General features: G+C 45.8%; 1 protein-coding gene and 1 long non-coding RNA gene across 2 annotated transcripts in view; both read right to left on the reverse strand.

Annotated features, from left to right (window-relative positions):
* The window catches only part of LOC308573938, a 61,827-nt gene that overhangs the window by 631 nt on the left and 49,295 nt on the right, over positions 1-11,901 (reverse strand). The gene's annotated exons all lie outside the window — the stretch shown is intronic.
* Positions 1,328-9,110, reverse strand: SLC51B (SLC51 subunit beta). Its single transcript, XM_081171345.1, has 5 exons — positions 8,882-9,110; positions 6,214-6,304; positions 3,800-3,949; positions 2,612-2,702; positions 1,328-1,874 (listed from the first exon to the last, which is right to left on the reverse strand). Exons 2-5 carry the CDS (start codon positions 6,251-6,253, stop codon positions 1,652-1,654), a joined length of 504 nt encoding a protein of 167 aa, XP_081027471.1. The 5' UTR covers positions 6,254-6,304; positions 8,882-9,110; the 3' UTR covers positions 1,328-1,651.

Raw genomic sequence — 11,901 nt, forward strand, 5'->3', positions numbered from 1 at the left:
CATCACCCCTAGCTAGCAAACCCAAAGCTCAGGGATGATGGGAGTTGTAGTCCAAGAACATCTGGGGACCCACAGGTTGAGAACCGCTGCCTTAGAGGAACAACAGCACTCTTCACACCTATGATTCCAAGCAACCGGCTCTGACTTTGAAGGAACAGCATAGCCATTGATAGTCCTATCCTCCATTATAGCCTTATGTACAGAAGCCTGGTGAAGGCGCTGAAACTCCAGTTCTCAGTACCAGGCAGTGGAAGGGTGTGGGGAGAAAGAGATGGCAATTAAACTAGTACAAAACCAGCATCAGTTAGATCTGACCTCGGTAAACACCCAGTATCATTTTGCCTGTTCAACTGAAGTAATGAGTTAAATGGTACCTTAGCTTAGAATGCCTTCATTTTCTTCTTTTTCCCTTCTAAGTCTGATCTGTTTCCCACTTGCCCCAAATTATTTTGCAATCGAATGACAACATGCAGCAATGCTGCTCTAAAGGTAACCAAGAAACTAAGAGTGAAGAAAACCAGCGCGGCACTTTCATAATAAAGACCATTGATTTATTTCCCCATCTGTTCTCTTTTTCCGCAAGGGTAGTAGGAAGGAAGTGGGCTGTGTGTGCAGAACCAACTTTAGCTTCTATCTTGATGCTTCTTGGGGAGCGGTGACCTTTAAATCCAGCATTGCTATTTCACCCAACTGGTGCGGAAAATATTTTGATGAAGGAAACTTTGGGAAAGCCAAGTGCGGAATCTTTTGTTTCATTCTGCTTGTTGGCACAATTGCAATTTCCCCTCCCCCTCCCCTTCTCTGTTTAGGGTTTGATTTATTCAGCCCTAGGATCCTGTAATACCAAAGCCTTGTGCATTCATTCATTCATAGGGATTAATTACCACTCCTGGTTCCATTGGCGTATATAAAAGCTATATATGTAACTTTGTAATGTAAATGTGTTCATTTATTCATTCCTTCCATGTTCTTGGACATTCTGGTCACTCTCTCCAGTTCAGTTTCAGAATTCACCGTTTTAAACTGCACTTTTAAATTGTTATTTCTCCCCCTTTCTCCCCTTTACTGAGCTTTTTTGAAAATGCAAATTAAAGAGAAAGAAAAACAAAACAGATGCAAGGGGTACTGACATAACGGGCTTAAGATAGCTCAGTCATTATACAGGCTGATCATCTTAACGCTTCTTTCCTCCTGAACAAGCAGATGTAGCTCAGAACTGGAAGACCCTTTGGAATGTAAACAATATTGACCTGTCGTACCAAAAAGTTTGGCAATGTGCCTTTTTAGAGAAATGAACACACACAAAATGTAACAAGGGGACAAATGGTAAATTAAGAAAATATGGAAAGCGTTTATTGATCATACAGATGTACAGAATAATACCTGCCCTCCACTCCTTGATGTACAGCAGACCATGGAACTTTTGAGTTACTTTCTCTTTTCATCTCAAACCCCTTGTAAAGAAAATCTGAAGGAGCACTTTTAAATTATAATTACACCCACTGCATGAATAGAAATAGTCAATTTGGTACCTTGCACCACATGTAACATTAATACCTCCCCCCTTTGCAGCTACTTTGGGTCCAGTTGATGAATTTTGCTTTGCTTAGAAACCCAATTTCCAAAAAACTAATGGCAATCTTGTGTAACCCTATGCATCCTCTTCAGGCGCATCTGCAAACATGGTTGTAACGTCCCCATCCTTCCAATGGATCGTCACCTGCCCTGCATTTTCTACTTTTGGAAGGAAGTTCTCTGGGGGGGAACCAGAGTTGTTATCTTCCTTCAAAGGCACAAAAGCTTGCTTCATTTCCGTCTCTTCAGGCTGGCCAGCTGCATACCCTTCTTGGTGCATGAGGGCAATCTTCTGGGCTCTAGCAGGATGGGAGGAGAAGAAATAAATAAAATAAATTCATCAGGCTCAGATTAATTTTGAGGCAGGAAGAGAATGAAAACTATATTTCTCAAGGTTTCCTGGGGATAGAAAATGGCTCAAACCCATTTAAGTCTGTAGCGGAGACACATCCACAGTATTCAGGCTACATGGCTGGTGCTTCTGCACAGCTCCAACTTGCAGCCCCTCTGCACTATCACACCACATTGAAAAGTTATGGCTTCTCCCAAAGAATCCTGAGAAACATATGAAAAAGTTCAGAAACATGCCAATTTTGAAGGCTAGCTGCATTTCCTTTCAAGTATTGTTTTCAGGAAGTGTAAATGAGGTAAGTTTGTATTGAAAGGTACATTATTTTTTGCTCTATAAGAATCACTTTTTCCCTCCTAAAAAGTAAGGGGAAATATGTGTGCGTCTTATGGAGTGAATGCAGGCTGCGCGGCTATCCCAGAAGCCAGAACAGCAAGAGTGATTGCTGCTTTCACTGTGTAGCGATCCCTCTTGTTCTTCTGGCTTCTGAGATTCAGAATATTTTTTTTTCTTGTTTTCCTCCTCCAAAAACTAGGTGCGTCTTATGGTCTGGTGCGTCTTATAGAGCAAAAAATACGGTAAGCTGAACCAAATTTCTTCCTCATCTCCAGCTCCAACTCTGCAAGCCGACGTGCCCAGCTGAGGAGAGAATTACATAAGAACCCTCCATTCTGGCATTATCCTTACCTGTTTGCTGCAATATTTTTCCACAAGAGGACTATGCCTACAAGCAGAACCAGCACTGAAAGGCCGAGAATGCAGTAATTCCATGTAGTTGCTGCAAGAGAAAACAGGGAGCCATGATAATATGGGTCAATAGCTCCTGGGAATCGCTGTCCGGCTGTCTCTCTCACAGCCTGTCCCACCCTTTCTGCCTTTCCAACATGGGCTCCATCTGCATTATACATTTAAACCACCTTTGTACCACTTTAAACAGTCACAGCTTCCACCAAGGAATTCTGGGAACTGTGTTTTCTTAAGGGTGTTGAGAGTTGCTAGGAGCACCTGTTCCCCTCAAGAATTACCATTCCCAGAGTTCCCTGGGAAGAGAGATTGACTGTTAATTCACTCTCTAAGCTCCACCCTGGACTCTCAGTCGCCACGCTCTGAGTCTTAGAAAGACTGTCCACACATTGCACTGAAAACAGGTACAAGCTCTCTCTTACACATCGACGGGTGCATGTGTGGAGGAGCATACATTTGGTAACTTGTACAGCTGAACTGTTGCATGCACAGGCTGCGCACACGTCGAAGGTTACATGTGAAAAGCTCTGTAAGTGTGAAACTCAGCTATTACACAGAATGTGTGATGTGGGAACTGCCATAGGGCCTGCAACACTCATCAGTGACAATTCTGCAACAAGCCTATTGTGGTGATCACACAGGGTCCCAGGACGTTTGACAGTGTATTGATCCCTGTGCCACCACTGTGATTGCTTCCCCACTGTCACCAACTCGTTTCTCTCGGGTACACACGGAGTCCAGACAGTTGTTAACATTAAACCAAATAAACAAGTTTATTTTATAAGCATTAACAAGTTTATGGTTTCAGATAATTTTTCTTGTCAGTTTCTTAATCTTAGCTTCTTTACTGGCCTATACCTTCCTAATAACTTCTGACTGATTATCCCAACTGTCTATCTGACTCCTCTTAACAGATTCTCTCACTCTCTCACATCAAACTATCCCAACCCACAGACTTATCCTCCCTCTCTCTTCTCTAACACCCACTGACTCCTTAACAACACTAACTCTAACTCCTCCCCTTGGGTTCCCACTTGCCAATCACTTGACACTTATTTAACCCCTTCCTTATGACCCAGCATGATGTCACCTAGGAGGGCAAACGCCACAGCTATCTTTGTGAGAACTCACATTCTTCTCTCCGGAAAAACCACAGCAGCTCTTGCAGCATCGCTGAAGGCATCTCTTCTGTTTCAGGCTTACCGCTGATCTCTGGGGGATCTTGAGCATGCGGGCTAGACATGGCCAGGGCAGAGTGTCCACTCAGGTCTGTGTTCACTGCTGGGTGAGAGAACAGCACAAAATGAGTTTCCAGTCATACCTTTAACCCTGGGCTGTAATGACTATCAAACACTGTCCCTTGGTTCTGTATTTAACCTTTAAAACAACACTGTAACTCAGCCACCTCCCAACCCAGTGTCCTCCACATTATTTGGACTGCAACTCCTGTTACCTCTGACCATTGGCCCTGCTGGCTGGGGCTGATGGGAGCTGGAATCCAAAGCCTTGGGAAGGCACCAGGTTATGGGAATGTAATCGGAACCGGCCCATCATGACATGGAGTTGTGCCCAACATTCTCTGTCCGCTAGCGCCAGGGCTTTCGTGCTAGTGAACAGATGAGTTTTAATGTCACAGCAGAGGACTCCAACACAGCAGTAGTGCCAATGGAAACTTGCTGCACAACAGATTGTGTGTTCTACTGTGCAACAAGGTGAACAGCAACCTACTGGTGCAACGTCATGTGCAACAATGTTACACTGGTGCAAAACAGTACAGTGATACCTCGGGTTAAGTACTTAATTCGTTCCGGAGGTCCGTTCTTAACCTGAAACTGTTCTTAACCTGAAGCACCACTTTAGCTAATGGAGCCTCCTGTTGCCGTTGCGCCGCTGGAGCACGATTTCTGTTCTCATCCTGAAGCAAAGTTCTTAACCCAAGGTACTATTTCTGGGTTAGTGGAGTCTGTAACCTGAAGCATATGTAACCTGAAGCATATGTAACCCGAGGTACCACTGGACATCAACGGAGCAACTACAGTAAGCCCAGAACTTACGCAAATTTAACTTGTGCTCATTCAGCTTTACATGTGTGGCACAAAATTTAAAAAACAGAAAGGGAGTGGAGTTCCAGGGGGGGAAATGAATTGGACAATCCCACCCACCACCGAACCAGATGTGTTTTGACTATACACAATTTTAGCTTTGGGTGCAATCTCTGGAACGTAACCCCTGCGTAAGTTGTGGGTTTACTGTATACCACTAAGTGACATAAATTTGGTGCTACATTGGACACACAACCCGTGACTGGGTTTTAAATATGGTTAATGCATTGGACAGTTCATAATTTCCCAGGTTGTGAGTGCCTGCGCGTCTATAGAGCTCTCTGACAATTGTTTCATTCACTGGCCTGGACTCTTTGTTTCAGGTTGGGAGAGGCTCTTCAGATCCTGAAATGGAAGTGCCTTTCCCAGCTGTCTCACTTGACATTCTTTAATCCCAGTACAAGATATTGGACCAGGCTGAGATGCGACAGAGACAGATCATGCTAGTATTTGTACTCTATTGCATTGTACACATATAGTGAATAGTGTTAAAGACAGGAGGAGGCAGTTGGCAGTTGGCAGTTGGTTGATTATTCCGTTAGTTGATTTTTTGACTGAGAATGTTGAGTGGGGTGACTTCAAGCAGACACCTTCTGGAGGAGTTTCTGAGAATAGGCAAGGTTTGGATTTGTAAGGCATCTATTTTATCACAAACAGATAACAGATCATTTGCTCTAAGACCAGTGCCAGATTTATGTATAAGCTAAACAAGCTATAGCTTAGGTCCCCACTCTCTTCACTCCCCCCCAAAAAAATCACTATTAATATACGTCTTCTTAATTGTATTTCAGTTCAACAATTACTTTGATAAAATACATACTTTGTTATGTGCAAATGGCTTTAGATACCGTGCGCACCGACCCCTCTCGCTCTCCAGGCTTTAGGAAGCTCTGCGCAACCCTTGGGAGACCGGCTCGACTTCGCGCCGGGCTCCCAAGGGTTGCGCAGAGCTGCCTGCACTCCCGGGCTTCGCGCAGCTCTGCGCAACCCTAGGGAGCCCGGCACGAAGCCACGCCGGGCTCCCAAAGGTTGCGCAGAGCTGCCTGCATTCCGAAGCCTGGGGCGTGCTGAAGAGTACGCCCGGGCTTCGCGCAGCTCTCCACAAACCTGGGGAGACCGGCGCGGCTCCCTAGGCTTGTGGATAGCAGGCTGTTCTGGGGGCTGGGGTCGGGGGAAGTTTGAGCGCCAGCCCCGTGCCTGGGGGGGAATTTTTTTTTTCTTTATTCCCCCCCAAAAAAAACTAGGTGTGTCCTATGGGGCGGTGCACCCTATGGGGCGAAAAATACGGTACTTAAATAAAAAAGCGAAAGCTAGCTTATCCACTTCTTCCTTATTTTTGCTGGCAAAGGAGTGTACTCTGCTGAACTCACAAACGTAAGTAAGGAAGGATGATACCTAAGAAATATATCCTCTCCTAGTTTCTATACACACCCCTATACTTACCATACACCATAAAACAGAGGATTGCCCAGAAAGTGTTCATGATGGAGCAGGAATTCTTCCGGTCTTCTTTCAAAGGATCTTCAAATAGAACCTAGATGGGGGAGGGGAACCAATATGCTTATATGCGTACAGATTATTGATATTCTGAAAATGGACAGCATCACAAGAGACAGGGTCCAATTGCAGCAAAGCCCATGAGATTTGAAGAGGAAAACATGTTTCCATTCCATTCCACTACACACATGTACACACAGTAGCCGGGGGGAGGGGGCGGTCCACACTGGGGGGCCATAGGGCACCATGGGGGTCTTTTGGGTGGCATGGAGGTTTGTAGTGTTCAATAACTTGGGTCTACCCTAGGCACTGGCAGAGGCTGCTACACTAAGGTTACCAGATGTCCCCGTTTCCCAGGGACAGTCCCCGGATTTACAGGGACATGACGTATGACTGTAGATGGATTTTGTCATGTTATGTCCGCTTCATGTTATGTTCTTTGAGGTTACGTCCCGTGGCGACCCGGAAATACCGGAAAGGGTTACTTCTGGGTTTTGCCGCTCACGCATGCGCAGAAGCGCAAAATGACGTCACACGCATTCTCAGAAGCGGTGATTCGCAATCCACGCGTGCGCAGACGCATCACTGCGGGTTGCACACTTTTCATGTTGTGAACGGGCCTCCGGAACGGATCCCGTTTGCAACCAGAGGTACCACTGTACAGTGGTGCCTCGCAAGATGAAAAGAATCCATTCTGAGAGTCTCTTCGTCTAGCGGTTTTTCCGTCTTGCGAAGCAAGCCCATTGACGGATTAGCGGATTAGCGCTATTAGCGCTATTAGAGGCTTTTAGCGGCTTTTAGCGGCTTATCGGATCAGCTGATAAGCGGCTTAGCGGCTTAGAAAAAGGGGGGAGGGAAAAAAACCCGCAGGAACTCGCAAGACATTTTCGTCTTGCGAAGCAAGCCTATAGGAGATTCGTTTTGCGAAGCACCTCCAAAACGGAAAACTCTTTCGTCTAGCGAGTTTTCCGTCTTGCGAGGCATTCGTCTTACGGGGCACCACTGTATTTAGTAGGAAGTTGACAAGTGTCCCCGGATTCATTGAAAAAAATCTGGTAACCTTATGCTACACCTCTGAGTACACAATCAAATTTTCACAAAGCACTCCAGCCACTAAGTTTTAAAATCTGCACTCCTCCCATCCGCAGCAACATTTCTGACACAGGTTCATTTTAAAGATGTTTAGTATAAGAATAGCCTGCTGGATCAGGCCAATGGCCCATTCAGTTCAGCATCTTGTTCTCACAGTGGCCACCCAGATGCCTGTGGGAACCCAGCAAGCAGGACCTGAGCACGAGAGCCCTCTCCCATTCTGTGGTTTCCAGCAACTGGTATTCAGAAGCATCACTGCCTCTCAAGCTGAGCCACAAACATAGAAAGCCTCAATTGGCTGCTAACCCACTAGCTCTGAGTCATCACTATCAAGGGCAAAGAACACACATCCTTGCGGTTAGTGACCTCCTTTATCACTTTCCCTCTTGCTACATTCCCCTGGATTTAATCTCATAGCAGGTCAAAGTTCACCTTTCATGGCCAAAAGAGGCTATTGCAGTTATAGAGACGGAAAAGAGTGTTATAAGCTGTGCATGGCTCTATATGTCTGTGTAGTGACAACCACAGCATACATACCACTTTAACAGTCATGGCTTACCCCGCCCCCCACAAGAATCCTGGGAACTGTAGTTTACTGCTCACAGAGCCACTGTTCTCAGCACCCTTAAGGAACTGCAGCTACCAGTCCCAGGATTCACAGGGGGAAACAATGTACTTAAAATATATGGTGTGGGTTTTCAGAATGCCTTTCTCAATCAGGGAGACTTAAGTGCAAAAGAAGAGGAGCACACCAAAAACTTCACGAAAGGAGCTGTCCTCAGCCCGAGGGCCACAGTCCCTTCTGGCCAGCCTTTTGGGGTCCACCTTTTGGGGTGGGTGGGGCAACAAATGTAAATTTTACATTTTGGGGGGCTAGTTTTTACATTCACTCACCACACCCCTCTCTGTCCTCCATTCAGGCAAGCAAGAGGGATTCTCCAGTACAAAGACACAGTCCAACTGGGCAAAGACACTCAAGGAGGAGACAAAGCTGGACCATAGAGGGATGTGGCCTTCAGATATTGCTGGACTACAACTCCCATCAACCCCAGCCAGCACAACCAGTGGTCAGGGATGATGGGAGTTGGAGTCCACCAACATCTGGAGGGCACTACCTCGCCCCCCACCCCCATCCCTGTTATAAAGCTTAAGAACATTTCAAGGAACTCTGGACAGAAACATCTCTAAGCTTTGGCAAAATGTGTTACCTTCCCACTGAGGAGTCAGAGTGATCTCTTTGACATCTGGGAATTGGGGGCCCAAACTGCAAATCTGAGCTCTAGTTGTCATCATCACCATCTGTTCATTTGTATGCCACTTTCCCAGAAAATTATTCCCCTAAGTAGCTCAGAACATATCAAATGAATAACAATTCAATAGTATATTAAGCAATTAGAAATAACCATAACATACAGAAATAATAGTGTTCTCCTCTTAGAAACCAACTACCTTCTTCCCCTCCCTAACACACCTTCTTGGCTTCATCCCATTCCCCTTTGCAAACATTTAAGAATGATCTTACCAGAAAGTATGCCCTTTGTGCTCAGGAATCAATGGGAAGATAGGGTTATGTTGAATCAGCTTTCTGAAGATGCTGCCCCTCTGGGCTGTTCAGTGCCTGGGGTCTGTTGTGAGAATCTCAGCAATGACTCTTTGGTTGCAAAGGCTGCTGTTACTCGCACACACTCATTCATTCTCCTGTGCTATAGCCAAGGACCGCTGGAGCTAAGCACAGAAGAGAGGAATTTGTAAAGTCCCTGAGCTGTCCACACCCACAGCTCCAAGCCAAAGGTGAATAAACTCATCCCCAAGCCAAAAGCTGGGGCTTCATCATTTATTGACTTGTTACCCTGCTCACTTAAGAGAGTCCACGGTGGGTTTTTTTTCTTTCCCCTCTGGGAAAAAGAAATTATCGTGAAATGAAACCATGGCACAAATTTGGAGGGAAGCAGACTGGTGCATTATCTTTCACTGTGGATAATAGTGGCACTTATCTATACAGCATAAAGTCCTTCAGCTAGCGATAATGAACAATGCATACCTTTTAGTCAATGGACTAAATCAGGGGTCAGCAAACTTTTTCAGCAGGGGGGCGGTCCACTGTCCCTCAGACCTTGTGGGGGGCTGGACTATATTTTGGAAAAAAATAATGAATGAATTCCTATGCCCCACAAATAACCCAGAGATGCATTTTAAATAAAAGGGCACATTCTACTCATGTAAAAACACACTGATTCCCGGACCATCCACGGGCCAGATTTAGAAGGCGATTGGGCCGGATCCGGCCCCCGGGCCTTAGTTTGCCTACCCATGGACTAAATGGATACTGGCGTCAATGGACACTGGCCTGGCCAGGACAGCTTTCCTTTTGTATATTTTGGACTTGATGAGGCATGTGACCCTCACCTATCCTGAGCCTATTCCAGCTGAGGAATCACACACCTCCTTCCTGAGCTAGCAAGCCCCACCTGGGCTGTGGGTCCTTGCCTGCCTTCCCTTGGAACTGACAACTGTAAGTTCTGGAATCCTGAGGTGGTAAGTCCCATTTTGCCACCTGAGGCAAAACAGGAAATGCTACCTTGCTCTGCCCCACCACCACCAGTGAGACACTCACCACCACAGCACCACCTGTCGGTGGCGCTGCAGCTGTACCACCAAGCTGTGCCACCTCTGCCACTTGTGGAGAAGCGGTGCTGGCATTGGCCCCGATACCCTGAAGGAGCTTGCAAGATCTCACCCAAATCTCATAAGATCCTTTGCTCTCCTTTTGCTCCTGCAAGACTTTGATGAGATCTTGCAAGATCTTGCAAGAAATCAGTAGGAAATCAGCACCTATACTGGGACTGCTTCTCTAGCAGAAGTGTGGGCATGGCAGGAGGCACCCATGAGGCAGCTATTTCATGCCACTTCGTAGGTGGGCTGGCTTTGCACACGGGTTATCTGTTTACCTGTAAGCACATACCTTTACTTTTTTTTAAAATACAACTTTTTCAATCTACCAGATTTGCACAAAACAGCAGCCGTGTGTGTGTGTGTGTGTGTGTGTGTTGCTCCAAGCCAGGAAAGCTGAGATACTTGAGTATTTGTTTGCATGTGCACATACACCTTTTGTGATCTACCATGAGTGCACAAAAGAGCAGTCCCAAAATAAAAATAAGCGACCCCTCACTCCAAACTAGGTAAGGATTTGGAGTTGTTCACATGAAAGGCTGCTTATCGCTTCATTTCTTCCCCCTTTCCTCCCCATCCTCTGTACCCATGGACGTAGCCAGGGGGAGGGGACAGGGGGGCAACTTTGATTTCCTAAAGAAAGCTCCTTTCGCCCCCTAACAAAAATCCTGGCTACACCCATGGCTTGGACATTGAGCTTTTAAGCACGGCGAAAGGTAAGTGTGGGTAAACCCTTATTGTTGGCAGAGGAAAGACAAGGCTAGTTGGACCACTGGTATCCCAATGCTGAGTGGGCACTTATTGGAGTTGAAGTTCAAACCATCTGAATGCTTTGAATTCTAGAAGGATACAAAGTTCAGAAGAGCTGAACCATTAGAATTCAAAGGTTTTAAGCCAGATGTAGTAAATGTAGTACTCTCCAGATGTTGTGGACTACAACTCCCATCAGCTGCAGCTAGAATTGGCAATGTTAAAGAAATATGGGAGTTGTAGCCCAAGACATCTGGAGGGCACTGGGTTGACTACCCATTTCAATTGTTGCCCTGTTTCACACTCTTAACCACTTTGAGAACTTTTTGTGGGAAAGTGTTATATAAATGTTCTAAATCAAGGGTGGGAAACCTCAGGTCTGGGCCTCTATCTGGTCCCTGGGACCCTCACTCAGCTCACATCCCCTCTTCCTACACCCTTCACTGGCCTTGTTTGGCACACTCCCTACTGCATTTTCTAAATACCAGCCCAGGCAAAGTTTACTGCAAGCAAAAGGCCTGCGTATTCTTACCTGAAAGATTACTCACCAGGAACATAGTTGCAAAGGTGAGTTTCGCCCTTGATATATCTAGGAAGAAACTGCAATCTGGGATGTAGTATATTTCAGGTTGTTTATCAGTTCTTGTAGATATTGCCTTGTGTCTTCAGTGTCTTTGACCTCAGATCCCTGCCTGGTTAGAGAATAACTAGTGCTGCCTGCAAGCCAAAACGTATGGCCAGCCCAACCATTAAGACAGGATGATATGTGTGTAGCCAGGATTTATGGGGGGGCAGACATTATTTTGGGGGGCACAATTGGTCAGTTAGTTAAGTATTTTTATTTATTTACTTTATTTGTAAAGTATGCCCATGCAGGGTGAGGCCTTAGGTGACAGAAGCCCCTGAAGTGGGACCCCTGCTGTTGCCCCACTTGCCCTGCAGCCTCTGACAGTGGTGGTGAAGTTGTCCCTAAAGATGGATTTCCTTAATCTTTTTTGTTGAGACTGGCAACCCCCCCCCAAAAAAAAAAAAACCAAACCCCTTTTGAACACTTCAGTGTAAAACAAAAGCATTCTGTAAGAAACAATTCTTTAAAACTATAGGTTTGAACTGACAATGTTA

The sequence above is a fragment of the Podarcis bocagei genome (assembly GCF_964188305.1).
Source record: "Podarcis bocagei genome assembly, chromosome: 14".
Taxonomy (NCBI): domain Eukaryota; kingdom Metazoa; phylum Chordata; class Lepidosauria; order Squamata; family Lacertidae; genus Podarcis; species Podarcis bocagei.